The sequence below is a fragment of the Pelobates fuscus genome, chromosome 7 (assembly GCF_036172605.1).
Source record: "Pelobates fuscus isolate aPelFus1 chromosome 7, aPelFus1.pri, whole genome shotgun sequence".
In the NCBI taxonomy this organism is placed as follows: Eukaryota; Metazoa; Chordata; class Amphibia; order Anura; family Pelobatidae; genus Pelobates; species Pelobates fuscus.
The window spans coordinates 107,068,355-107,095,360 of record NC_086323.1 but is presented as its reverse complement, the minus strand read 5'-3'; the positions used below and the strand labels follow the sequence as shown (position 1 = coordinate 107,095,360).

The following is a 27,006-nucleotide window of genomic DNA, read 5'->3' as shown; positions in this document are numbered from 1 at the left end:
CGGCTTAGCGACAAATTCGATTTATCCACAGGCATATCCCCCCTCACCCGAATACTTCGCAACAAAATGTTCCCACCTGGTCTCACACCACAACACTACACCCATTTCGAAGACAGGGACATAGTTAGACTAGGCCACCTTTATCCCAATGGCAAACTCCTGCAATACGCAGAAATCCCCGACCCAGAAACCCTAACCACATTCGATTATTTCAGATACCTTCAACTCCGAAGCTTCGCCTCAACAGACACAGTTCGAATAGCAGCCACCTCGACCCTGACCGGGTTCGAAAGAGACACCCTCCGCTCACCGACCAGGAAAAGCCAAATATCGGCCCTCTACACGACACTAACCACACATCACACTCAAGTAGCCCTCCCATACATCACAGCATGGGAGTCCGACTTGGGACCCCCAGCAGAATCAACCGACTGGACGGACATCTGGTCATCCATTAAATCCATCTCCACCTGCGTCACTCACAAAGAGCAGGCATATAAGATGCTCTTCAGATGGTACCTCACCCCCTGCCGTCTAAAGGCAATGAAACAAATCCCCACTAACCTCTGCTGGAAGCTGTGTGGCGACACCGGCACCTTCCTCCACTGCTGGTGGACATGCCCCAAACTCTCCCCCCTCTGGACAACAATCACGACACTCCTATCCAGAATACTCACCAAACCTGTACCCCTAGACCCATGGGCCCTACTACTCTCTAAACCCTTGGACACCTTCACCCGTAACGAAAACAAACTCATCGCAAGAGTGGCCTTAGCCACTCGGAGAGCAATCGCTGAAGTCTGGTCCACACAACACATTCCCACCCATCCCCAAATACACACTAAAATAATTGACAACATCGACATGGATAGGCTCACAGCACAAATACATGACACCCCAAAATAATTTCACAAAGTCTGGGACCCTTGGCTGGAAGGACACAGCTCTCTTCCATGGTAACATACCATGATCCCATACAGCTAAACCGCCACCCCTGATGCAGCGACCACCAACTAGACCCCACCCCTCCCACCCTACTGGGGGTCTGGTTGGGTCCCGAGGAGGCAGCTCCACTCCACTCCCCCCACCCGACAGGCACCCACCACTACCACCTACCCAACTACCCCATGACCTCTGCACCATGCCCAACTGCCAGGCCTTGCCGACGCAACCACACTCACCAAATATTATTACATAGGCAACCCCTACACCAGAAATCCCCCATATACGACCACCATCAGAACCCCTGACATCACTGACTTATGAGCCATACCACAACGCGCAACAAGAAAAAGACCGACTGCTCGGCCCGCTACCCAGCGGGGAACAGTACGTCTCCACCGAGACCCACCATTCAGATACACAGACACTCAACCTGTACTTAGAGGTCGGACACACGACCGCGAAACAATCCCGGCCTACTATAGATGGTATAACACAAAATAACAAAACTGAATGTCAGATTAATCCAAAGATAACACAAGGTCGTACCTTACCATTGTTACCCCTGTTTTTATCATAACTATCCCCGTATCTCTCACTTCTGTACAACTGTTCATATGGTTTAATGTTTAAAAGTGAAAAATACTGATTCTTTAAAAAATGTGCACATTTACTCAAAGCCACTGCTTAATATATTTCCATTTCTGTATTGACAAACGCTGTTGTGGCGTAAGATTATATTCTGTAACCACCTGCACTGCAAAAATAAAGAATTTATAAAAAAAAAAAAAAAGACAGATGAGCTGCAGCCAGTTAGGGACATATTAGGGACAGTTGTAGTTGCCTGTTTAGTAAATAGCCATTTTAAGGGGGGACTGTTGTGGACATGAAATATTATCCTAATTTTTAGTTAGTAAAATGTCTATTTACTTTATATAGTTCTTGATCAGCATTTATTATTCTTTGTGACTTACCTAAAATGGCCGCTAGGGCCAGGGAGTTTCCCTTAGTCATCGAATAACACCCTCACTAACAAGATGGCGCTGGAATCTGGGGGAGACCCGCAAGATGCCCGTGACATCACACCCGGTAGGACGAGCAATGAATCAACCACTTAACCCCTAACCAATAATTGATGTATAAATCAATGTTATCTCTGACAATGCTTATGATGTAATTTTGCTTTATAAGGGGCATGCCACCCCCTCTAATAAACATTCCTCAAGTTTTTCATTAACCTGAAACTTGTGTCCGGTGTGAATTACTTCAGGGAGCGTGCACACACTTTTTCTTTAATTTGGCCAGGGGCAGATACACAAAATAATCAATTTATTGATTGATTTCCACATCAATTATATATTGCACCATTTATCTATGATATATTTAGATAAGTAGAGTAAAATATTAGTGGAATTAACAAATCGCCAGGCTGGCGTTCAAATTAGTACCTTTTTTTTTTTTAACTCTCATCATCTGTCCCTTCCTTGCAACTTCCATTTGAATGTCTTTCATCATTATAACATCCATTTTCTACACACTATTTTAAGGTCTCAATTTGAAATAAAAAGTTGTGGCTTAATTAACATTAAAATATGTTACCAAACATAACTTACAAAGAAGTACACCTAAAATATGGTACTTGATTAAGCCATTTTAAATATGAAAGTTAATTTGTTCCATTTAATAAAATAATGAATCCAGTAATTTTTACTTGAACTATATAGATCTGTAAAGCAGTCTCCTGCATCTTGGTACCATCATCCTTTATCTCAAGCTCTGAAAACAAATAAAACAATGTGTTGCTGAATAAAGTATATTCTTCCGTTTTCAAAAGTTAATAATTATGAGCGTAATTTAAAAAAACAAAAATGTATTAAAGGAAAATTATAGCATTAGTAATACAAATCTGTATTTCTCAAGCTATGGTGCCCATTTTCTCTAGTTAAATTCCAGTTGCCCCGCCCCGCTCCCCCCCCCCCCCAATTTGCCATAAAAAATAATATAGTAAAGGGTTTTACTCACCTTTTCCCAGCACTGAGTCTCAGTACAGCTCTCCTCTCTTCATGCTTCATCTGATGTCATGGAGGAAGCGTGGCCTCCACCACTGTGGCCAATCCAACGCTCCTCGTAGAGAACATGTGCGGCAAGTCCTGCACACGCATCCAAACATTGCCAGTGGAAAGTATTAGATGCTTTCCTATGGGCTTCCACATCACGTGACCAAGTTTTACTCAGTCATGGAAACACTCCTAGTGGCTGTCAGTATGACATGATATTGGACACCCTCCTAAATCTTATAATAGTACAGTTCAGGAGATCCATCCATATAAAGAAAGGGAGCTGTAACTACATTTATGTGGACAGAAAATCAATTAAAAATCTATTCATACAATACTTGTCATTCCGTAATATAAAGCTACAATCCCACATCATTATTTTCTCTCTTGGAACAGCTACTGTGTTTGCAGGGAGCTTGTTCTAAAAACATTTAAAGGACAACAGTCATAGAATTATCACTTCCCCCTTTAAAAACGTTTATTACATTTGCCGTGTGTGCTCCAAATTAGTCAGAGCAGCAGTTGGTCAGATTATTATTATTTTATTATTTATATAGCGCCATCAAATTCCATAGCGCTGTACAATGGGATAACAGTAGAGTGTGACCCAACATGGCAGCTCAGCCCTTTAAAGGACCACTCTAGTGCCAGGAAAACATACTCGTTTTCCTGGCACTAGAGTGCCCTGAGGGTGCCCCCACCCTCAGGGTCCCCCTCCCGCCCGGCTCTGGAAAGGGGAAAAGGGGTAAAACTTACCTTTCTCCAGCGCTGGGCGGGGAGCTCTCTGCCTCCGATCCTCCTCCGTTCCGCCCCGTCGGCTGAATGCGCAAGCGCAGCAAGAGCTGCGTGCGCATTCAGCCGGTCGCATAGGAAAGCATTTACAATGCTTTCCTATAGAAGCTTGCGTGCTCACACTGTGATTTTCACAGTGAGAATCACGCAAGCGCCTCTAGCGGCTGTCAATGAGACAGCCACTAGAGGATTTGGGGGAAGGCTTAACCTATTAATAAACATAGCAGTTTCTCTGAAACTGCTATGTTTATAAAAAAAATTGGTTAACCCTAGCTGGACCTGGCACCCAGACCACTTCATTAAGCTGAAGTGGTCTGGGTGCCTAGAGTGGTCCTTTAAGGAATTTGTGAGTTTTTGCCACTCTTAATTTTCATTCAAGTTACATTCTGTGGGCATTCTACTGTAAAATTCCACCGACCCCAGTTTTATTATGTTCTGTATTGGCATCCTAAACTAAAGCAAGCAGACATCAAAATATTAGTTTCCATGACTACTTGTATCCACAGCTTCATGCAGCTAGTGTTTAAATCGCTGGTTTGCCTCTAGATGGCGCTGATGCCACACAAAACGCCTTTGGCAAACCTAGTGACCGCGCAGACCCGGAAGAGAGCAATGTATACAAAGCGGCCAACCACACCATGGCGGCCTTGTAATGCAGGCAGCCTAGCTTTCTACGGAAGTGGCACTGCTGTCACCAGATTTTGAGGATGGCGGCCGATGGGGACTTTCTGCTGCGTTACAGAGCAGTATCCAACAAGCTGAAGAAGTGAGAAGGGTCATACTGATATATGCACTGCCCATTCCATTTATAACTGTTATTCTCAATATAACCTTCATCAGCTGTCCTCTTTTAGCTTGACCCATGCCTATTATTATACTGTCATCATTACAACCTGACATCCACTCATTTCCTCCCCTGCATCTCTTCATTTCCATTCTGCCTTTTACCCTTTTGATATTAACCCCACACAGCTCAATATTTATCAAAGCAAAGAGATGCTATTCTGCTCAGAAACATATTTTGGTTGCCATGGAGATTAATCCTTACTAGCACATTGCCCCAGAATATCACTCTTTTTTTTTCTTTACATTGAATGCATTTACAATTTCTCTTGCACCATTACTGTAATTATTGTATAATCATTTTTCTGCCTGGAATTCATAGTATGATTTCATACTAGTACTTGGATCCATTTATAATGTCTGACCCAGTTTTAAAATATGCATTTTGAATCATTCTATTATTTATGGAGATCTCCCAGTACCAGTTCTTGCAGTCAGCATGCCAGTGAGGTTCAGTTTGTGAACCCAGCCGACGTGCAATACTTTGGATGTTTGCATTATTGGCCTGACCACAGGTGTCTCTTGCAGAAACATTGCTTGTTTATCTCTTGGAAATATTGAAGCACGACACTTATTCTAATTTAGGTCATATCACTACTTAATTATATACTATTTTGCTATAGACGAGTCACTACACATTCTTATGAGCTGTGTCCTGAAACCCTTTTGTGCCCTGTTGGTGTGCAGTTTGTTACAAATAGAGGATTTTTACTCCTATGTTTAACAGTTTAGATGCATGTTCTATACAGTGTCTAAAAATAAGCATGCAGTATAATTTTAGCAACATACCTATTGTGTAGGTTGTGATGGGAAATGACTGAAATTGTGTCTTCATTTTATTTATATATACATATATTTATTATGTATTTATTTTCATCAGGCGATTTTTAAGGAAGCCAAATGTCGCTGAAGCTAGTGAGCAGTTTGGTATGTAACTTTTATATTTTTACTTTGTGAATTTTTTATTGTGAAATTTTTAAAACATGTATTTGCCCTCCAGCATAAATTGTATTGTTTAGTTTACACCTACTTACAGATTTGCTGTCTGTTTCACATGTGGTTGGTATCCAAGACATAATCCACTTCAGTTAATTTATTCATTTACTAGTCCTCCCTTCAATATAAGTTCGACAGCACCTGTAACTCACTTGACATCCTCCTCAAATTTAGCACATATCAATACAATACCACATGTTGCTACCTCATTGCAGCACCCATTTGACACCCACGTCACACCCTATGTGATGCTCCTATCACATACTCCTTACTATGTGCTGAACATCTTTTTGACATTTGGCCAATGACGTGCACTCACATTGTAAACTATTCTTCTGATCACTATATCCATTTAAGAATATTTTTTTTCTTTCTAAATAATGTACAGTATCTACTTAATAAAAGTTCATGTGGAGTTTTGTGTATAAAGCTTTCGAAAAGTTTTTCTAACCAATTTGAAAAGCTTACCCAAACAAGTAACATCAAGGTCTATGTGGGAGCTTTGGGGTTGGCATGGGATCTTAATAAATGTTTGTAACCTCTAGCTGTAAACCTTTTTGCGCATGTGCGGCAAAACGCTGTGCTGCGACAATCAGCATCTCCTTATTGAATCAATGCATCTATGGGAAATGTTCAATGCCTCCATGCCGGGCATGAAGACGCTGAACATAGGTGCTGCAAGTTTGCAGCACTATACTAGGATGCACCTCTAGTGGCTGTCTGAGTGACAGCCACTAGAAGGGTGTTATTAGGCAGCAATGTAAACACTGCCTTTTCTGTGAAGCAGCAGTGTTTACATTAAAAGGCCTACAGGAACAGGCTATAGAAATTAGAACCGCTTCATAATAAGAATAATTTTTTAAAATTATCGCAGCCTGTTAATTTTCTGGACCTTGTGCAAAAAAACTTTATATTATCATTGTTAAGGGTTGCTAGGCTAACGTCGCAGTTTCTTCCTTCCTCTGCTAGCCCTGGTTCCACATGTAAATAGTAGGATCAGGGAGCAGCGCCTGTGATGGAGTTCCCGCGCTCAGAGCGATATGGAGGAGGGAAGGAAAAAAACACGGATATAGTGTAGTATGTTGAGATCTTAAGTGATAGTAAATGAAGGGAAAGGAATTACACTTACAATTTTCTGGAGCCTATACTCAGCTCCAGATATGTGCGCCTGGACCGTACAGTCCCCGCCTATGGATATGTAGATGGTCCTTGGATGTCCTCAAAAGGGGGTCTACAGTGGTAGTAGGGTATATCTCCTTTCCAATGGCAGTAGGCCGGTATTCAAACAGTTGGTGATATATAAAAAAAGAGGATAGAAACACAAAATAGTGCTCTCTGGATAATACAAAATAAAATGATAAAAGATGGAGGTATACTCACAAGTGAAGAGCAAATAGGATATTGCTCAATATATGTAGGCGTAGGTGGTATGATCCCCACCAAGGATATCTCTCCTCGAGTCCTCCAGTGGGGGTGTTGGAGAGAGTTGAAAGGAATTATATTATTTAAAAAATAAAATAAAATTATAGGCTTAGAGGCTCCAATAGCATAAATGGGCTACCTTTATTGGAGACAAAAAAATCAGTAACATAAAACAGCTTTAAAAAACACTAACGCGTTTGTCCTGCAAAGAGGCTTTATCAAAGTGTTACAGCATCAGAGGCCTATCCTGTTTAAATAGCAGATACAATTGATTACATCATTACAATTAGTGACATCATCAATCATGTGATACAGAAAACTTATTAAAACAAGCAATTATACAGTGCAGATGGGAGGGGGACATAAAATGGGTATAAATTATCAAATGGATAAACGTAAATCTTAAAATTGGGGAAGATAAAAGAAGAGGATGTGGTAGTTTTAAGAACGGCACCAAGATGGCTGCCAAATTATGTTGATTGGCTTAATTATACCTACGGTATATAAAAAGTGTGGATGGAGTACCTAAATCCCTTGTATAGGGGATGGGGAGATGGAAGAGATATCTCCCTGATGAAAAGAGCATTTTAGGTGGAAAAAAGGTAAAAGAAGAGGGAATTTTTTTCCCCATCTTTAACAAACAAACAAACAAAATGGCGGCCCCAAACCACATGATCAACTGGGGTTGCAGTGCCATGGAGACCATCCCTACACAGTCTTGTAGTGCAGGGGGTAAGGGAGGGCTGGCCTTGTGGTGGGGATGGCAGACATGACCTATGTCACATGACTGGCCTGGTCACGTTGTCATGGAGATAGGAAATACTTAGTACCTGAACTGAGAGGAAACAGGGGGAGGAGGCTGGCAAGAGGAAGGGACAACAGGATCCTCTTTCTACCCCATAGAATCATGGGGAATGTAGTAAAAGGAAGAAATACATGCCTGAAAGAAACTAGAAGTGAGAGTAAAAAGGATTATAAATAAAACATAAAATAACAGATGTGGTTCCAGATGTGCTTAGTAGTGATATAGCTCTCCCACTCTGTATATATATTTACCCAATATATTGGACGCAACCAGTCGTCTTGGGTACAAGGACTGTTTTATTAAGGCCAAGTTGCCTGCTTATATTTACAGACCCACAGCATGGGGTCTCCATACAATACAATAGTAACCCCTCCCAGGCGTCTCCTTGTCTGGGAGATAAGTGCAGTCAACGTTCGGGGGTTCCTATTGGCTTGTAATCAAAGGCTCCCCCTGGCTCCTAGGGAGCGAATGGTCTCCCCGTTTGGGAGAGTCTTTTTACCGAACAGCGCTCTCCTGGCTTGTCTGGGGACGGAGTAGGCAGTGGTGCGATTTTCCCTGGCAAAGTGTCCGAAGTATAGTTCCACGCACTTGACGACCAAGTACCGCTGCCTGCGTTCGGGAGAAAAGATGGCCGCCATTTACTGGAGCACGTGTTTCAGTAATTCGAATGGCGGCAACCCAGAGACCGCACTTGAGTTAAGTGTTTTCTGTGAAGTTAACTAGCCAGGGGGTGGTCTGTTTTCGGCAGTTTAACAGTACCGAACTCAGCGTTACATAGTGGCCCGATGTGACAAGTCATGACTTCTGTGACAATCATGTTAAAATGCATTGCAGTTATATCTTATGTACTGGTGTATTTAATCCAAACTGTTCTGTAAATATCTTTATTGTGCATTTTTTGTTTGTCTTTAGGTCAGCTGGCGAAAGAACTTAAGCAGCAGGACTGCCTTCAGTATGCTGGCTTCTGCAACTTGGCCATGGCTCGGTGAGTTGTTGCTATTATGTTATAAAGTTGTTCCATGCACTTTGGTGTATATTGATCATTATTGCGCCAGGTAAGGTCTCATATTGTTAGTGTCTTATTTGCTGTAAAATTTGTATTGAGGTTTGAATTAACAGTTCATTTGATAGTAAGTATTGAAAAGATCACAGACCATGTTTGTGAAACCTTTGAAGATTAACATTAATTCTCAAGTTGTATTCTCTTAACAGGTGTGAACAGACACTGTTTAATGCTCCTGGAGAGGCCATGGCATTGACTGAGGCTGCACGTCTTTTCCTTCAAGAGGAAAAAGAAACTCAGCATTTGGGGTGCCCTGGCTTTGAGGAACATCTGCAGGCTGCCATCAACTGCTACAGCTTTGCAATAAAGGTTAGTGGATGACTTTGAAAGTATGACCAATGATGCACATCTATCACTGGTGACTGAACTGTTGTTTTCCCATGGACTTAAACAGGGACAAGGGGAGGGGGATGACTTCATGTTTGTATTGCATCATATAGAGAATGCCTTAATCGTTCATATGGAAACAAAAAATAGTTTTGTTTTTTGTAAACAATTTGTACTTTTTATTCTTTATAAACATTTTCTGGGCATAACAACTTTGGCCTATATAAAGTAGATTTAAATTGTATCTATACATTTCTAGCAAAAAAAAAAAGATATAAACATCCCTTCTCCCTGCCAATCCTTCTTCAGCATGGAAATCTGTGTGTCCCTGTTAAATCGCCTTTTTCTCCCACTCCGCACTGGTGTTGCTGTAGCTGACCCAGCCTGGCTCTGCCTCCATGGCTGAGATCATTAATTTAGAAAATGTTGCCATTCAAATGCTTTCCCATAGGAAGGCATTGGCAGGCTACTGCGCATGTGCGGAAAAAGGCTGTGCTGCTACAATCAGCATCTCCTTATTGAATCAATGCAGCTATGGGACATGTTCAGTGCCTCCATACTGGGCGTGGAGACACTGAACATAGGTGCCGCAAGTGTGCAGGACTATACTAGGAATCACCTATAGTGGCTATCTGAGTGACGGCCACTAGAAGGGTTTTATTAGGCAGCAATGTAAACACAGCCTTTTCTGTGAAAAGGCAGTGTTTACATTAAAAAGCCTGCAGGAACAGGCTATAGGCATTAGAATCACTACGTTAAGTTATAGTGGTTCTGGTGACTATAGTGTCCCTTTAAATCTTGCACAAGCTCTGGGAGTGAACAGTTATACATTAGATGGATGATGGCTGGTATGCTGGCAAGAAGTGTCAAATAGTAGCTTGTACCTATCTTTAAGAAGCATTATTATGTGGCAGTCCAGTAGCCAGTGGGTGGGAGTTAGAAGGGAAGATGGAGCTACCCATGAAGACATGCTGGTTAAAGCAGGACTTAAGTACGTTAAGAAAACACAAAACTGTCAAAAAAGAAGATGGTAATAACTTAGAATGCAAATAAACCAATACTGAGTTGATTCTTGCATGACCGATACTCTGTAAATTCCAAAAAACAAACTTTTGTCCCTTTCAAAATGAAATGAAGAAATAGAATTATGGACCATTGCCTTCAATTTGCCCATTAGTTTATTGTCTTTAACTCTTGCTGTAATAGTTGACAGCCTGTCCCTGGAGGCTGAGCATTGTAAACACTTCTTTTTCAGAGAAAAGGCAATGTTTACATTGGTGCGTAGTAACACCTCTAGTTGCAGTCACACAGACTAAAGGTGCTTCCTAGTCCAGTGCTGCACAGTGTCTCCACGCTCTGCATGTTTCACATAGAGATGCATTGATTCAATGTATTTCTAGGAAGAGCTACTGATTGGTGAAGTACAACTTTTTTCTTATGGAAAAGCATTGAATTGCCTGAGATCATTAAATTTGCCTGAGTTTATCAAGATTGATGTCAGCCATGGCGAGGCTGGCGTGTAGTGGGAGACAAGATGAGTAAAATGACCTCTTACTGAGATCGAGGGGGTCAGTCACCTAAACAGCCACTTCAGGCCTTTAGTGTCAGGAATACATGTTTGTATTTCTGACACTATATAGTTTTCCTTTAACCCCTTAAGGACCAAACTTCTGGAATAAAAGGGAATCATGACATGTCACACATGTCATGTGTCCTTAAGGGGTTAAGCCAAACAGTTGCCAATTCCCTACATATAGCAAGAGTAATTCTGTTTGACAATTTTTGCTGTGGGGTGGTGAAAATGTGCAGATTTATTTTTCATTTTCTTTATTTGGGTAGTGGAGTTAAGCCAAAGTTTAAACTTCTTAATCCCCTATAGAATCCAAGTTTTGGAGAGATGTAACAATTTCCCATTAGTCATCACTTGCACCGGCTTATAGGAACTTCTTGTGCGATGCTGTATAGATGTGATTTTAGGTACATTTTCTTAAGTGTTTGTACTTATTGTTTTGTAGGTGTACATTGAGCTAAACCAGCCAGTGATGGCAGCCAGTCTTTGTCTGGAACTTGGAAATGCATTAAAGGTATTTAATTAATATGTTAAGATATTTTGTGTCCGTTTTCCATCAGTTAAAACCTTTAAACTTGGATCCATCAAGGTTATTCTGGCACAGTGCACTTTACAGTTCCATGTACCCGGCATGAAAAAAAGATCAGATTTTTGCAAAAGCCAGAAACCACACTGGATTGCATGCTCTTTATATCAGTAATGCTAATCATAATGTTCAATGCTTTGTTGGATGCATGCTTTGCTGTTCTTTCTGTTATTTTTGATACACCCTCTGATGCAGATGTTGGCAAATATGAGCATTTTCAGTGCTAGCCTGTGCTAATCCCATTGCTTTGAGGCTCCATGTTCATGAGCGGTATAATAATGGTAGTATCAAAGTATATAACCAGGAAAGTGTTTTTTCATGTATGTTCTGGGATCTAGATGTGACTACCCAACTTAATGATAATCATTTTATTGACCTCAAAGGTAAGAAACTCTGAATGACTCTTACCAGATATCAAACCTGCAACGCTTGAGATACTGGCCAGTTCGACACATTAACCTGGAATGTCTCTCTGGCTATCTCCCTTTATTTTAGGACATGAGCAAACTGGGAGAAGCTATGGTGTATTTTCAGCGAGCTGCAGAGCTACAAACGCAGGTTCCCATTGAGTGTCTTCTTTCTTTGGGATACGTGGCATCTTGTAAGATCATGACGCGTAAGTAGCTGCCATGTATTCTAATTTGGGTCAATCCAGAATGAGGAGCACAATCTGTACAAACAAATCAAATGCATAAATTAAATGTACATGGTTCCCAAGAATAACTTCAAAGAAAAGTACTAATTAACTGTACATCACAAAAATAACATGGAAATGAATACATATATACCAAAGATGTAAATCACACAATACGAAACAAGAAGACAATTAGAGAAAAGTGATAAAGTGGATGTTATCATGACAGATAAATAATGCATCCATGTTTGATGCTCTGTATGCATAGTGCTCCAGTGAACACCCTTTCGAATCCCTAAAAAAAAAAAGATAGGGGAAACATTTAAGCTTGTGCGGTTCATGCAGTTGGTGCGTAGATGGGTTTGTGATTACTGTAGATCATGGGTTCCCAATATGTTTTTCCAGTGGAACCCTTTTACATAGTGTATCAACATCGTGGAACCCCACCCCCTCCCCAGAAAAAAAAAAAATTGTGCCGTTTTTTTTGTATGTGCCGGTGTGTGTATCTGTGTGTCAATCTGTATCTGTGTGTGTGTGTGTATTGATTTGACACACAGATACACACACCTTGACACACCGTGTGTATCTGTGTTTGTATGTGTCTGTGTGTCAAGGTAGCACATAGTGGCACACAGACACACACACACACACACACACACCTTGACACACAGTGTGTGTGTGTGTGTGTGTATATCTGTGTTTGTATGTGCCAGTGTGTATCTGTGTGTGTGTGTGTATGTGTGTGTATATATATATATATATATTAAAAATGAGTAGTTTATTAACTATAAGGATCAAAAGATGTAATAAGAAGTAATAAGTGAAACACAAAAGAGAATCAGTCAAATGTATGTACTCTTCAACTCAAATGGCCTGTGGATATAAAAAACAAAGAACTGGACTGTCCAGTGACCTTAGATAAAATATAACTTTTAATGAATTCTCAATGTAATAATAAAATAAACTTTTAATGAATTCTCAATGTAATAAGAGCTGGAGAGATATCGAGCTCTAGACGGACATAACATAAAAGAAAGAGAGAAAGAAAACGTTAATAAACGTATATGTCCCTACTAGGATAATAAGTTTCTCAGACTGCAGGTGCAGACTTATACTGAATGGTTACGCTGAGAAATAATAACTGGTCTCGATGTATCAGTGACACAGAGTCGTCTGAGCAGAGTGTCTGAGTTTAATATGAGAGACATACAGAGTACTGGCAGTAATTCGAGCAGGGAGGCTCCCTGGAGAGTATCAGAATAACGTGCAACAGCCAGTACTAAGATAATAGTAGGGGCAAAAAGAAAGGAAATATATATACAAATAGATAGTCAGACAAGTAAAGCCAGAGATATAATAAGGTGAGTATTCTGTCTAAGTCCCAAAAGGGGTTAAGATATTCTGATAAATATCAGGTCTGGACCTCATGAATTGTCCAGAACAGGCAGATCATGCTAATACTCTGGACTGGCCTGTACTGACTTTTAATGGTGTAACTTAGTTGGCTAGAGGTCCCTGCCTCTGCCTAACAACATCTGGTAATGTGGACAAGTAGTATAAGAGCATAGACGTCCCCAAAATAAAAATACAGATAGGGAGAGCTGAACGAGGCGTCTGTCTATGAGAGTCAGTTAGTATAATACTATAGTACTAACTCCTGCTGGATAGCAGGTCTGCAATAAATGAGGGTCTAAAGACTCACTCAAAAGTTATATTTTATTTTATCTAAGGTCACTGGACAGTCCAGTTCTTTGTTTTTTCATTCAGCTCCATGGGTTAACCCCTTCATTCACTGTCCAGCTACTCTATTTAGCAGCTTCATCCTATTTTCTACGTTGGCCTGTGGATATAGTCAAGGCCCAAAACAGGAAACAGTGGCCTTGGGCCTCTGTGTGTGTGTGTGTGTGTGTGTATATCTGTGTTTGTATGTGCCAGTGTGTATCTGTGTATCTGTGTGTGTGTGTGTGTGTGTGTGTATATATATATATATATATATATATATATATATATATATATATATATATACATACACACACACAGATACACAGATATATACACACACACACAGTGTGTCAAGGTGTGTGTGTGTGTATCTGACACATGGATATACACACACTTTTTGACTCACAAATACACACACTTGCACCCTCAGATACACACAGTGTCATATACACACTGACATACACACACACACATACACACACTGACACAGATACACACACTGACACACATACACTGAGAAACACACATACTCTTTTACAGAGACACATACAAACACATATACATTCTCACTGACAAACACATATATACTCTTTGACAGACACACAAACACATACAATTTTTTTTTTTTTTTACTCCACCCAGCCCCCCTACCTTTGGGAGTGCTGGCATGAAGTATATGTCCCTGTGGTCCAGTGGGGCTGCTGAGCGGCTGGCGTGTAGTCTCTGGGGTCCATTGGGGCTGCTGGTGTGCGGGCGGCGATGGAGCAGTGATCTTCCTGCTCAGCTCCCTTGCACGCCTCTTAGTGATGCCGGAGTCACGTCCTATTCCGGCACTGGCATCACTGCTGTGGCGCGAGGGAGCTGAGCAGGGAGATCACTGCCTACTGATCCCTCGCCGTCCGCGGTCATTTTGTTTTTATAAATTTTGGCGGAACCCCAGTTGGGAAACGCTGCTGTAGTTTAACCATTAAAGAGTTACTCCAAGCATCATGACTACATTATGATGTAGTTGTCGTGATGCCAGAAGTACTCTTATGCTGTCCCTTTTCCAATAGTTTCCCTTTTACCTGGGTCTTGCTGGATGCAGAACCTCCTCTAATGCAAGCTAACCGGTAACCAATATACTGCTTTTTCAGAGCATAGCAATCCAACTATTCATTAGATGAGCCAATTAATAAAACGCTTTGCAAGAAATATGCAAAAAATTGACATTAGCCAGCCCTGAACTCTTGTTCCAAACTGGTTAGTTACTATTTTGAGACCTGAGCATGGACTAACAGAAGGGCAAGCTATTCTCATATCCTCTGTTTTTGTTAAACTGGTTAATAATGCTGCAGGAGATCTCTTACATCTCTGGTTGCTAGCCTACATATCTCAGTATTTGCAGCATTTCATACTGAAACCCGGCACATGCAGGCTGAAGGCACCATAACCTCTTCAAAACCCTAAAGTTGTCATGGAGCTTGAAGTGACCCTTTAAATCAGAAGGATTAAAACTATTTGAAACTGTGATGTGACTTTGTGCACCATCTAGTGTTGGAAAACCGTAACTGCCCTTTTTGTATTTTTTTGCGTGACAGAGCTTGACAAATCCAACAAGGGGCATCTAACCCTGGGGTCCAGTACCCAGCATGGTGGCCTTTCTTTATATTTTCACTATCTGTGGAAGCCAAGTAGAGGGTTGCCAGAAAGCTTCTGAAAGAGGCTCAAGGCCACCGTTTCCTGTTTTGGGCCTTGACTATATCCACAGGCCATTTGAGTTGAAGAGTACATACATTTGACTGATTCTCTTTTGTGTTTCACTTATTACTTTGTATTACATCTTTTGATCCTTATAGTTAATAAACTACTCATTTTTAATCCTCCTAGATTTTCTTCAAGGTTCTCACATATAGAAACTAGCTGTTGTATATTTGTTACACATTATTTTATAATTCTATTTATTCTTATAATTTTGTACTGTGTTTTGACAAATATTCAATCAAGTTTATTGACACATAAGTCAAAAACTAGGAACCAGACCCAAAGGGAGAGTAGAGCTGTTGGTCTGTGTAGCAGGGAGTCTATGGATTGTCTGGCAATAAATGTCCTGTAGTCACTACCTCACACCATTCTTATTTGGAGTACGTGGAGAATGTGATGTCATATTACTTCCTCCTGGCATTGAGTAAGGATGCTATGTGGGAGAGCATACAAAACCCTGAAGCTGTCTATACAGCTGGCGCCATTTGAACTCTCTGGAGTCTGGCCAAAGGAGATATTTTGAGTTCAGCTTACTAGCAGGAAGACAAAATCCTCTACAGTGCATCCCCTGTTTGTGTTACAATGGCAATCCAGTCTGTGGGTTTGCTAATTCCTGGTATAACTTTATCAATAAAAAAACATGTCATGCCAAAAACTGTCCATTTTCTCTATTGGTGAGGAATAATTCTTTTTGAGTATTTTCCGTTAGCCACTTGTTGGGATATTTGTACATGTAATGGATTGAAGTGGTGAAGATAAATGGTTTATTGAGGTTCCTGCAGTATTCTAGTTTGTGCACCAGTACAAATATCAAATATGCACAGACAAACACTCAATGCAGAAGAACAAGTGCACAAATGTTAATTCACTGTTCTCAAAACTACAATGAATGCATGTTGTATGGTCAAACACGTTTATACAACGAGTTCCGACTTTTTAATTTTGTAGCAAAGGATGTATATAAAATTACACTGTTTATACCCATTGACAGGTGATTATGATGGTGCCCTTGCAGTGTTTACAGAGATGCAGCTTCTTGCCCAAGAGAAGGGTCTTCACACCCCAGGAAACAGTCTGCCAGTCGGTAAGTGAGTCAGAGTGAAGGAAATCATGGCTATTTTACTAATAATTGCTGTCAGACAGCATAGATTGTGCAGACTTTTAAAGAAACATGAAGGCACCATAACCAATACAGTGTGCGGTAGTGATTGTGAGGTGCCAAGGCACTCATAGTGTTGCAAGGAGTGCCCTGGCACCTCCTCACCCCAACATAAGTTGTCAAACTTCTTATGGACAACCGGGTACGCCGGGTTCCAGTTCCTGCCTCTTTGTAGCTAAAAGTAAGAATTGGAAGCTCCTTGGCTCCTGCATCACTGGGCTTAGCTCAGTGATGAGAGTTTTTGGCTGCAGTGCCCAGTGGAACACAGGTAATAATTCATATCGTTGGCAAATGGTGGACTCCAGGTAATAATTCAAATCATTGGCAAATGGCATGCCTACTTACATGAGGAAGGAATAAGGGCACTCATGGCACCATAACCACTACAACACTTTCATGTTGTTGATCATGATTTATCATTTTCTTTCTAAGGAATCCATTTTAGTGGTTGCCTTGATTGTGTTTACTTCTTCATAAATGCAAAGTTTTGTTTACATCATACTAATGGTGATTTCTCCCTCCCCCCCCCCTAAAGTATTGTTATCCTAATGAATAGCCAAAACCCATTTCAGGCTATATTTCATCCCACTCCCCTCTTCAGCCTAAATCGTTCATTACTAAAATATTTCTTATTACAGGGGCTTTCGTAGATGTCATCGTAAAATGTGAAGTCTCCCGTGTCCTCCTCCTTATGCTGCTACAGGTATAAATTGATCATTGAAATCTATAGATGGTCTGTTTTCTTTTTTTTTCACTAGTGATTTTTCCTTGAGAGATTGTACATATATATGGCAAAGATTTAATGTCAGTATGTTGGTGTGCATTCTTGTCCCAGCCTGGAAAACTACCACTTCAATTTTTGTTTTTAATTCTAACTGAAATTCTATAAAAACTTTAACTTTGGACTGGGTGCATCCATTCACATTGGCTACTTCTTGTGTTTCCAAAAGAACATAAAACAAGATGATCAGCGTAGTTCAGTCGAAATTCTTCTTATAAGCGCATTTAAAGGAACAATCAACACCTCTAAAACCCTTTAGCCCTGTCCTGAAGATTTCAATAGAAATGGCATTTTTATAAATTAACCTTGTTGCTTTGTTTCTTGTCACTTAAAATGTCAATGTGCTCTTGCTTGAGGACCTTTTCTTGGGGGTAACTTGTTACTCTTGAGTTTCCTCTCTCCCAAGCTGAGCTGCTCATGAGAGAAAGAAGTGTATCCGCTAGGCAGTGACAAGACAAACGAAAATACAAAGTGTCCACTGCAACGCCAGCAATACTTTTGAATAATAATATAAATGTATAAATAGATCTATCAAATACGGTACTTACTGTCCCAAATAATTCTTCTTACTGTGCATCATTCAGCAAAACGCCTTCCAAAATAGTTTTTAAAAATTCACATTCACGGTGTCCTTGCACTCAAGGAGAAGATGATACTTTTTTTTTTTTTTTTTAAACAAACGTAATGCTGTTTCCATCTTGAGAGCAAGGACACAGTATGTGAATTTTCAGCCAATGCAAGATGGCAATTGAGTTTAGATACAGATTTTCAGAGTCATTAAATGTAAGTTTAGCCTCAAGTTACTTCCTATTTGCACATCGTGAGGTTCTCTTATCCGCATTTGAAAGATATGGGAGTTCTGCTACTCTCTTTATATAGAGGCCTTAACCATGGGGTTGTGCTAGAGCAGGCTTCCCCAAACTCTCCAGATGTTGCTGAACTACAAATCCCATGATTCTCAGCCCATCTATTTCATTCATAAAATCATGGGCGTTGTAGTTTAGCAACACCTGGAGGGCCGGAGTTTGGTGAAGCCTGTGCTAGAGTTTGGGCCTGAGCAAATACGTTTTGTTGAACACTGCATACAGGATGTTAATCTCACAGCTGGTTTTGGAAGAAATGTAATACAGGATGGGATTTAATATAATTGTTGATAGTATCTGATTTGTTTCCTCCCTTGTTAGTCCTTGGGTATTTTCCAAACATGTTTGCTGCCTAAGAAGAACTAGAAAAAAAAAAACGTATTTCCCTTGGTTTTTATTTTCCTGGATATTAACCATGGCAGGAAACCCCAAGTCTTACACCCAAAGGGGTGTGTGACTTGAAGAGGGTTAGAAAATCGTGGCTTTGGTTTGTCAGTGCTGCTGAGAATATATAATATGGAAAAGGTCTGTTTAAATTACTGTACTACAAGATGGTGGTTTGGGACATGGAGAGAGGATTATATTCTAGATCCACTACTGTCATTTCTTCACATTGTTGTGATTTAGCATTAATATATCAAACCAAAAGAAAGCGGTCTACTAGGCTATTAATGGGAAGATGAAGTATGTGTTCATAATGTTGTATTACTCATCTGTTCCACTTAGATATTGATTAAAGGCCAAGCAGAGCTGAAAAGTTGATATGTTAAAAAATTTTTTAAAACTCAGATTTTCAGCTTGAGGTATAGAGCAATATCTAGATGCAGAAAACATAAGTCTTGTAGATGTTACTTATGTATGTTACCTATTCAGCATATTTAAATACATACAAATTCAAAAATAAATCAATGAATCTCAATGAGGAAATGCTGATTGGTCAGGGCTGTGTCTGGCTTGTGCTGGCTCTTTCCCTGATCTGCCTCCTTGACAGTCTTAGCCAATCCTATGGGAAAGCATTGTGATTGGCTCAGAGAATCACTTCTGATGATGTGAGCCAAGAAGGCAGATCAGGGGCAGAGACTGCAGCTGCAGACTTGAATACAAGTAAGCTTTTACTATATTAAGCCAGTAGAGGCTAGATGGTGGTTTAGCGCTATAGGGTCAGAAATACATGATTGTGTTCCTAACCCTATAGTGTTCCTTTAAGTATATTAATGAAGAAATTAAAATTAGAAAATTGTTATTGTTTTATTAAGATGACATACAAAAATGCACAATTGCAGTCGTTAAGATTTAATGGAATTTCAAAATTCTCTTTTTGATCCTCAACTATATCTTTGTTATAAAAGTTTGCCGATGGGGGAAGCTTGGAGGCCAGAGCAGCTCCAATTTTTTTCCTCTCTATATCATTGAACATGGACTTTGACTTGCTATTGTATGAGATCTATTACCTAATTTGTGTTTTATTGTGAAAATGTATCACATTTCAGCCTCCTCCTCAAAAATTATTGCCTGAACATGCACAAACCTTGGAGAAGTATGACTGGGAGGCATTTGACAGCCACAGCCATGGTAGGTGCATTTACCATTACTCGTTACAGAGGTTGAACTTTGTATTCTATGTAAGGAGTCTTCTTAGAAGGAGGATGCATCATGCCAAACCTGAAATTGAACCACAATTAGTTATTTGATTTTTCTTTCCTATCCTTCCCTCCCTCTGGGTCTCATAACTCCCTTATTTGTATATTAAGGACTATTATCTAAATGTCCCATATATATTTTTTAAAGTTAGTTCAATCTAGAAAGGAGCGTGTATTTGTTTCTATTTATTGTACTAACACTCTTGCTAATTTGTAGCATACAATATAAAAATGTCTTATTGATTAAATCCAAATAATTACACAAACTTTCACCTATAAAGACAAATCTACATGCTGGCTAAAACAACAATGGTAAATGAAGGATATTTAATTGGTACTATTACGTCGTCGTCCCCTCCCATTTTTAAGGTTTCAGAAGTCCCTTATTTGATTATTAAGAACTGCTATCCAATTATCCCATATATTATATTTCTTCTAGTTAATACAAAAATGTGAAGCTATTGCACGTTCAATTCTACATTGAAATAACACTCTTTCTCTAATTTGTGGCCACATGTCTTCTTTGTCAGTTTTCCAATGTTTTTAAATGAAGCCTTTAAAGGCCATCAGAATGTGAATTAAGAGCCATTTTTTAGTTTTAGGAAGCATTGGCAGGTTTAGATGAAGAAGGGCCATATCTGCTCTCCATATCTGTTTTAAATTAAAGGGACACTATAGTAACCAGAACAACTACAGCTTAATGTAGTTGTTCTGGTGAGTATAATAGCTCCCTTCAGGCATTTTCATGTAAACACTGTCTTTTCAGAGAAAAGGCAGTGTTTACATTGCCTCTAGGGACACCTCTAAGTGGCCACTCCTTAGATGGCCACTGGAGTGGCTTCCTGGCTCAGGGCTGCACAGTAAGCAGCCCTGCCGTTCAGCGTCCCCACGCTCTGCATGGAGACCCTGACATTTCCTCATAGAGATGCATTGATTCAATGCATCTCTAGGAGGAGGTCCTGATTGGCCAAAACGGCATTTGACCCTGCCCCCATGCCCATTTTAGCCAATCCAATGCTTTTCCCTATGGGAAAGCATTGGATTGGCCAAAAATCGGCCATTTCGATGGTGTCACAAAGGGGGAGAAGCCGGCGCTGGAAATAAGGTGAGTTTTAAAGGGTGGCTAACAGGGGTAAGCCACCTAAATGGTGGGTTAAACACTATAGAGTCAGAAATACATGTTTGTGTTCCTGACCCTATAGTGATCCTTTAAGTAAATTATTAATTGTAACACATATTGCATCAAAACCTCTTTTAATTGTTGGGAAATCCCACCAGATATGTCTTTCGTCTGCCCTCTCATTATCACATCTCCAACATGTATAATTATCTTGGGGGTACATCTTCATTTGTTTCCAAGGTGTCATATACCATCTACTGGCCAAAAACAGTGTAGTTATAGTTTTAAGTCCTTCCGCTATTCTTTATTTTTTTTTTCCGTCTTTTAATTGTAGATATTTCCATCTCTGCTTTTTTATTTTTTATTTTTATTTTTTCCATCTTTTTCTTTAAAGATCTGTCAAAAGATTATCCTGTATCCATTTACGCAATGCGTCCAGATCCTGAAAATCTAGTACTTTTGATTGATAGTATACTGACATTTTTAAAGGGAAGCCCCACTTGTAACGCATGTTCTTATCTCTTACGTGGCTTGTTGATGGTGCAAAATTTTTCTTCTGTATCTTGTAGAATATGATAAATCTGAAAAGATTTTGATCTTATCATATGGATCTTGCAATGTATTATTTCTGTATAACTTTATTATTTGGTCTTTAACTTTGGAAGAGAAGAAGCAGGCTTTAACATCTCTGGGCACTGATGTAGGTATCTTCAGTGGTCTTGTGTTTCTGTGGCATATTTCCATCAGTAACACCTGAGGTTACACTTAAATGCCCAGTTTTTGAATGAAGTCCGTTAGATATTCTTCCAACTTGTCATTGGATATTTGCTCTGATATATCCCTGAATCTCAAATTGTTCTATTTAGATCTATCTTCTGCGTCTGCTAATCTTAGTTCTATTTCACTAATTTTATTTTGTAATTCTTTTTGGGTTTTCTTGTTGTTGAGCCAATTGGAACTCTAATGCTAAAAAAAAATTATTAATTTTTTAAGTCTATTTCCCAGATACTGCAGATCTTTCTTTATTTCCATTGTGTTGACTTGTATCTCTGATTTAATTTATCCCAGTTGTTTTTCAAAACAGACTTTAAGATATTCCTGTAGAGCAGTTTGGATTTCTTCCTGATGTGTAATTTTAATGGGATCTTCAGTCATCTCTTTCTCTTCTCTGTTTTGAGTTGTCATAGCTTTATTTTCTGTATTGTTTTCCTAGATTTTTTTTTTTTCTAGATTTTTAAACAAAATTTTATCTAGAATTGTGTGGGGGTGTAAAAAAGGATAAACGCTTTTCTATTTTGTTTACACCTTTCTTGTCTTTTTGGCGACCGGTTTGCTTTCCTGATTTTTTTTTTATTTTTTTTTATGCCATCTGAGGGAATTTAGATTAGACCGAGAGAGAGAGAGAGAGAGAGAGAGAGAGAGAAAAGCAAACACAAACACAAACAAACACTCTTCTGGCACATTGAGGGAGAGACTTAAAATTAGACAGTGTAGTAGCTGGTAGTATCTATCTATCTTTTAATGAGGAGTGAAAGTTATGTCCTTTTTTAATTTTTAAGGAAGAAAAAAAACTCATCACATAAAAAAATTCTGATATCTGTAGCTTGACAGGTGCTTAACAGGAACTTTATATTTCTCTTTTCTTCCCTCGTCTTTGTCACATATCCTGTTTAAATGTAAACTTCCTAATTTTATGTATATACCGGTAAGTCAATGAGGAATGTATGTAGCAAGCACCTTCATTAGTTGAATTTCTTGTCAATGCTGCATATCACTCTAAGTAACAGTGCAATTCCTATTACTATGAGGCAGTGGTTGTTGTTTTTTTTTTTTTTTATCAGCTTTTACTCTCGTTTTATTTTCTTTCTTTATAGTGGTTTTTAATATTAGTGTTTAATATATTTTCTTATTTTGGGGGGGGGGGGGGGGGGGGGAGGGGGGACATTACCACTAGCCCTAATAAAAATAGTTAAATCCTAATAAACATGTGAGAAAAATAGAAGTGCTACCAAAAATAAATAAATAAATAAATAAAGCAAAAAAGCTTGATGTGCGTTTCAAGGTTTAAACATGCTGTCGTCAGGGGCGAAGGGGACAAATGGAACTCTGTTCATATTTCCCTAGGAAATCAAGTCTCTTTATCGCCCTTCTTTTTAATCTTTTGGATTTGGCAGATTCGTCTTTGTTTGTAAAACTTTTGGTACGAGTCTCCCACACTTATTGGAATGTTTGTAAACGTATCTATGAGATATATTTGGGACAGCAACTTTTGAAGAGCTCTCTAAGCTTCCACCAATTCTCTACACATCCTTACAGATGTTGGAAAGGGGTTCGCAACCTTCTTTGCAATAACTGTGTCGACACTGCCTCAAATACAATCCCACATATGAGTCCGTCTTCAAATATATGCAGGAAAGTAGTAGGTGTCTGCTCTAGCCTTATATTAAGAAGAAGAAAAAAACACCATCAATTATACCTTCATCCATATTATCTTCGTCATTTGCCTGTTGAGATAAAAAAAAAAAAACTTAAAAAAAAAACTTGAATGCACTGAAAATGTTAAAAGGACGAATTCCCACTGTTGAAAGGCTTTATGAAAATTCAGAACACAGCGGTAGTGCATGGTATTATATAAGTCTGCAACATAAGGAAAGCAGTGTGATTGACTGGGACATTGTTCTATTCAAAAGGAAAATAAAGGCAAGCAGATATGCATCTGTATATCTCATCTATCCTAATGTGACTTTTGTTTCTTCTATTGCTGCAGTGAATTATTTGACAGAAGAGGTATTTTTACTGCTGCAGTCAGTTGTGGTAAGTGACCGCTTAATAAAAGTTTTAATTCTTCTACTCTTTTGGCTGGTTACAATAATGAATGTTATTTCTACTACATTACTGTGAATGTATACAGAACGATATAGCTATACCCTGATCTCGCTAAGTCTTCATTTATTTATCTAGTTAGCTGAGTTCCACAATGATTTGAGAAGCTGTTCTAGCTTCAAGGGAAGGATGTGAGTTCGTCAATCTTCATTTTACATTGTTGCGTAGTAATGTAGGCTAAATAAGATTAAAGTGCTTTAAATTCAGCCATTCACACACATTAATGCTGTTGATCCAAAAGAGCATGAAAAGTCAAAGCGACTGCAAGTTGTACCACAAAAAGAGGAACAAATCCTTCTCTTTGACAATGACAACCAGATTCCTCCCATGATCAACAAACTGGTTCCATATTTACGACTTATACCTTAAAACATACATCCAAAAAGAAATTGTCAAAGAATCTGTTAAAACAACATCTTTGGGTACAGAAATCCACATCTTTTATTATTCTAACTGTACTGTCCTCTACTATGGGGAAAATGTCATGTCTTGAAATCTGAGTAGATGACCTCATCTGTTGTATATTCCTGTTAATGTACAGGCTACAGATGTTCATACTTACTCTGGATATGTTTGCGTTGTGCTATTACAGTCCCTGTTAGATCACCTTTTCTAAAAAAAATAACTGCAGTTTTTAAGCCTTTCTACATGTTGCGTGTGGTTAGATAAAGAACAGTTAACATATATAATTATAAGGTGCTAAGGGCACTGCTTTTCTTGAGTGTATGACCTACAGGGATTAGAAGAGTGTATTTAAATGTGTGTTTATATGCAGCATGTGTAGGATGAGTACAATTGAACCCTGTTAAATGGCTCATCAGGATGAGTGTTCTGTGAAGAGTTTATTTCCAGGGAGTGTTTCATAGTTTAAAGACTATGGGGATTTCAGGATAATTTGTTACAAGGATTTCAAAAGACAGGATGCAGCAAGAAAGTGTTGAAGGCCCGAATTACAGGCAGTGAAGAGACACACATTTATTTATGGGTGTGTGAGGACGTTTTTGGAGAGAAAAGCTGAATAAACTTGGACACAGTAATGTGTAGCTATTAAGTGTTTTGTTAATTTTTCGTTTTCTTTTTTTGCTGGCTGATGCACTAAATCATGCTAAAGTCTTCTTTTTTTTACTGTTATGCACAGATGGCATGTCAGGAAAATGATGTGGAGTCTCTTAAAGTTCTACAAGTCGAACTCTGGTAAGTTCCGAGATTTGAGTGAGGCTCTGTGTTTTAGGGGTTCCGTTTACAGATTACGCTCTTAATAACTGTAGTAGCCAAGCTGTAATGCAGGACATGTCCACTAAGAAAAATACCCTGCCAACCACTTGTTTATTTAAAATATTTTCTTATTAATATTGTTATTGTCACTATTTTTATAGCGCTTTACAATTATAGTAGGGGTATGTAGTAGTATATGACCACCAAACAAAAAAATGTTTTACAGATAGAAGAGGTGAAGAGAGCCCTGCTCAAATGAGGTTAAAATCTAAGAATAAAATGTTTGAGCTGTTTGGAGGCACTGAATTAGTCTAGAACCAACATAATTCTGCCCCTTTCCCCATCTGGTTATTCCTCTTTTCCAGGAACGTGTAACACAGTGAATGTATTAAATGGTGTCATAGCAATAAATCTCATAGTAGTGTGTTAAAAGTGCTCAATAGTTTATGATTATATAAAATGTGTTTATAGTGTATTTGTTCTTGCTAAATCTTCCATAGCTATGGGCTATAAAGCAGCAAATTTGTTCAACACATACAACAATAGCAAAAGCAATAAAAACACTGCATCACTCTTCTAGTATAATCACGAATATATACGCTGCAGGTAACTGTATTATTGCATTGTAATATAGATTACTGCATTGTAATCTCTCTAAAGAAACACTGTAGTGTTGGGAATAAAACACTGCATTCCTAACACTATAGTGTCTCTCTGCCCCCACTCCCACGTACAAACAAAGGGTTAATAACTCAGTTTTTTCCACTTGTGTCATGGCGATACGGGAACATAATGCACATGCCGTGGGAGTGGGGGCAGAGAGACACTATAGTGTTAGGAATGCAGAATCAATGCTTTCCTATGTGTTTTTTTCAAGACGCTGGACATCCTCCTGCAAGGATAGACCACCACTAGAGGAGGACTTGGCATTAGCCACCTGCAACTTTAATGCTATTGAGTTACACCTCCAAGTTCCAACAGCAAAAGAGCTAAACTCTGTATGTGCAGCATTTCAAATCAAAATGCTATACATACAGACTTTAGACTTCAGGCACTGTGTATAACTATCTTTTACCATTACCATCAATGCCGTACTGGTTCCAAACTGGAATTCTGTGTTTATGTACCCCCATACAGTTTACATTTGCCAAGAAGACTAAATTGACCACAGTAATTCCTAAGCAAGTGTTACAATGCCAACAAGTACTACTGTCATGTTTGCCATCTCACTTAATATTTTGGGGTTCTTGTCATTTCTATGTTGCAGGCCACTGTTGACTGCAGAACAGAATCACTTGCTACATCTTGTACTTCAGGAAATGATTAGTCCTTCAGGACAAGGCATCTGATCCTTCAGAGCATAACAATGTTTTCTACAGTGGCCTGTCATGTTGATGTACATATTTCCGAGATTGTCGAGACTGTGACGAACACGGTGTCTTGTGTTTAAAGTTGACTCCTTTTATTGAAACTGAAATTGACTTCTTCTGTTTTACTTATGTGTTAAATGCACTTGGGAATTGTTTTGTGGCAGGTTCTGCAACATAGTGTAAGGTGTGTTATGAGCACCCTTGGTATAAAAACTATTTAAATGCTCAATAATGATTTCAGATTATTATTTATTTATTTTGATCCAGTTAAATACTCCTTTATAAAATAATAGGTGGTGGTCTCAGTTATGCTATATTATTACAGTATTAACATTGGTAAAACAACTGTATGTAGCTTTGTGGATGTGATAATTCTGTTTGGAAAGCACAGAGAAGAGTACTCTCTAACACAGTTTTTCTCAAACCAGTCCTCAAGCCCCACCAACAGTCAAGGTTTTGTCAGTATTTTCATT

The 27,006-nt window shown here is 39.2% G+C and overlaps 1 protein-coding gene across 1 annotated transcript; it reads left to right on the top strand.

Annotated features, from left to right (window-relative positions):
* The first annotated feature begins 4,400 nt into the window (after positions 1-4,400).
* LOC134568749 (40-kDa huntingtin-associated protein-like) lies at positions 4,401-26,640 on the top strand. The gene is made up of 12 exons (XM_063427407.1): positions 4,401-4,557; positions 5,515-5,561; positions 8,770-8,842; positions 9,070-9,229; positions 11,263-11,331; positions 11,899-12,019; positions 16,494-16,586; positions 17,300-17,364; positions 19,796-19,877; positions 23,833-23,879; positions 25,087-25,142; positions 26,431-26,640. Exons 1-12 carry the CDS (start codon positions 4,499-4,501, stop codon positions 26,510-26,512), a joined length of 954 nt encoding a protein of 317 aa, XP_063283477.1. The 5' UTR covers positions 4,401-4,498; the 3' UTR covers positions 26,513-26,640.
* The last annotated feature ends 366 nt before the right edge of the window (positions 26,641-27,006 follow it).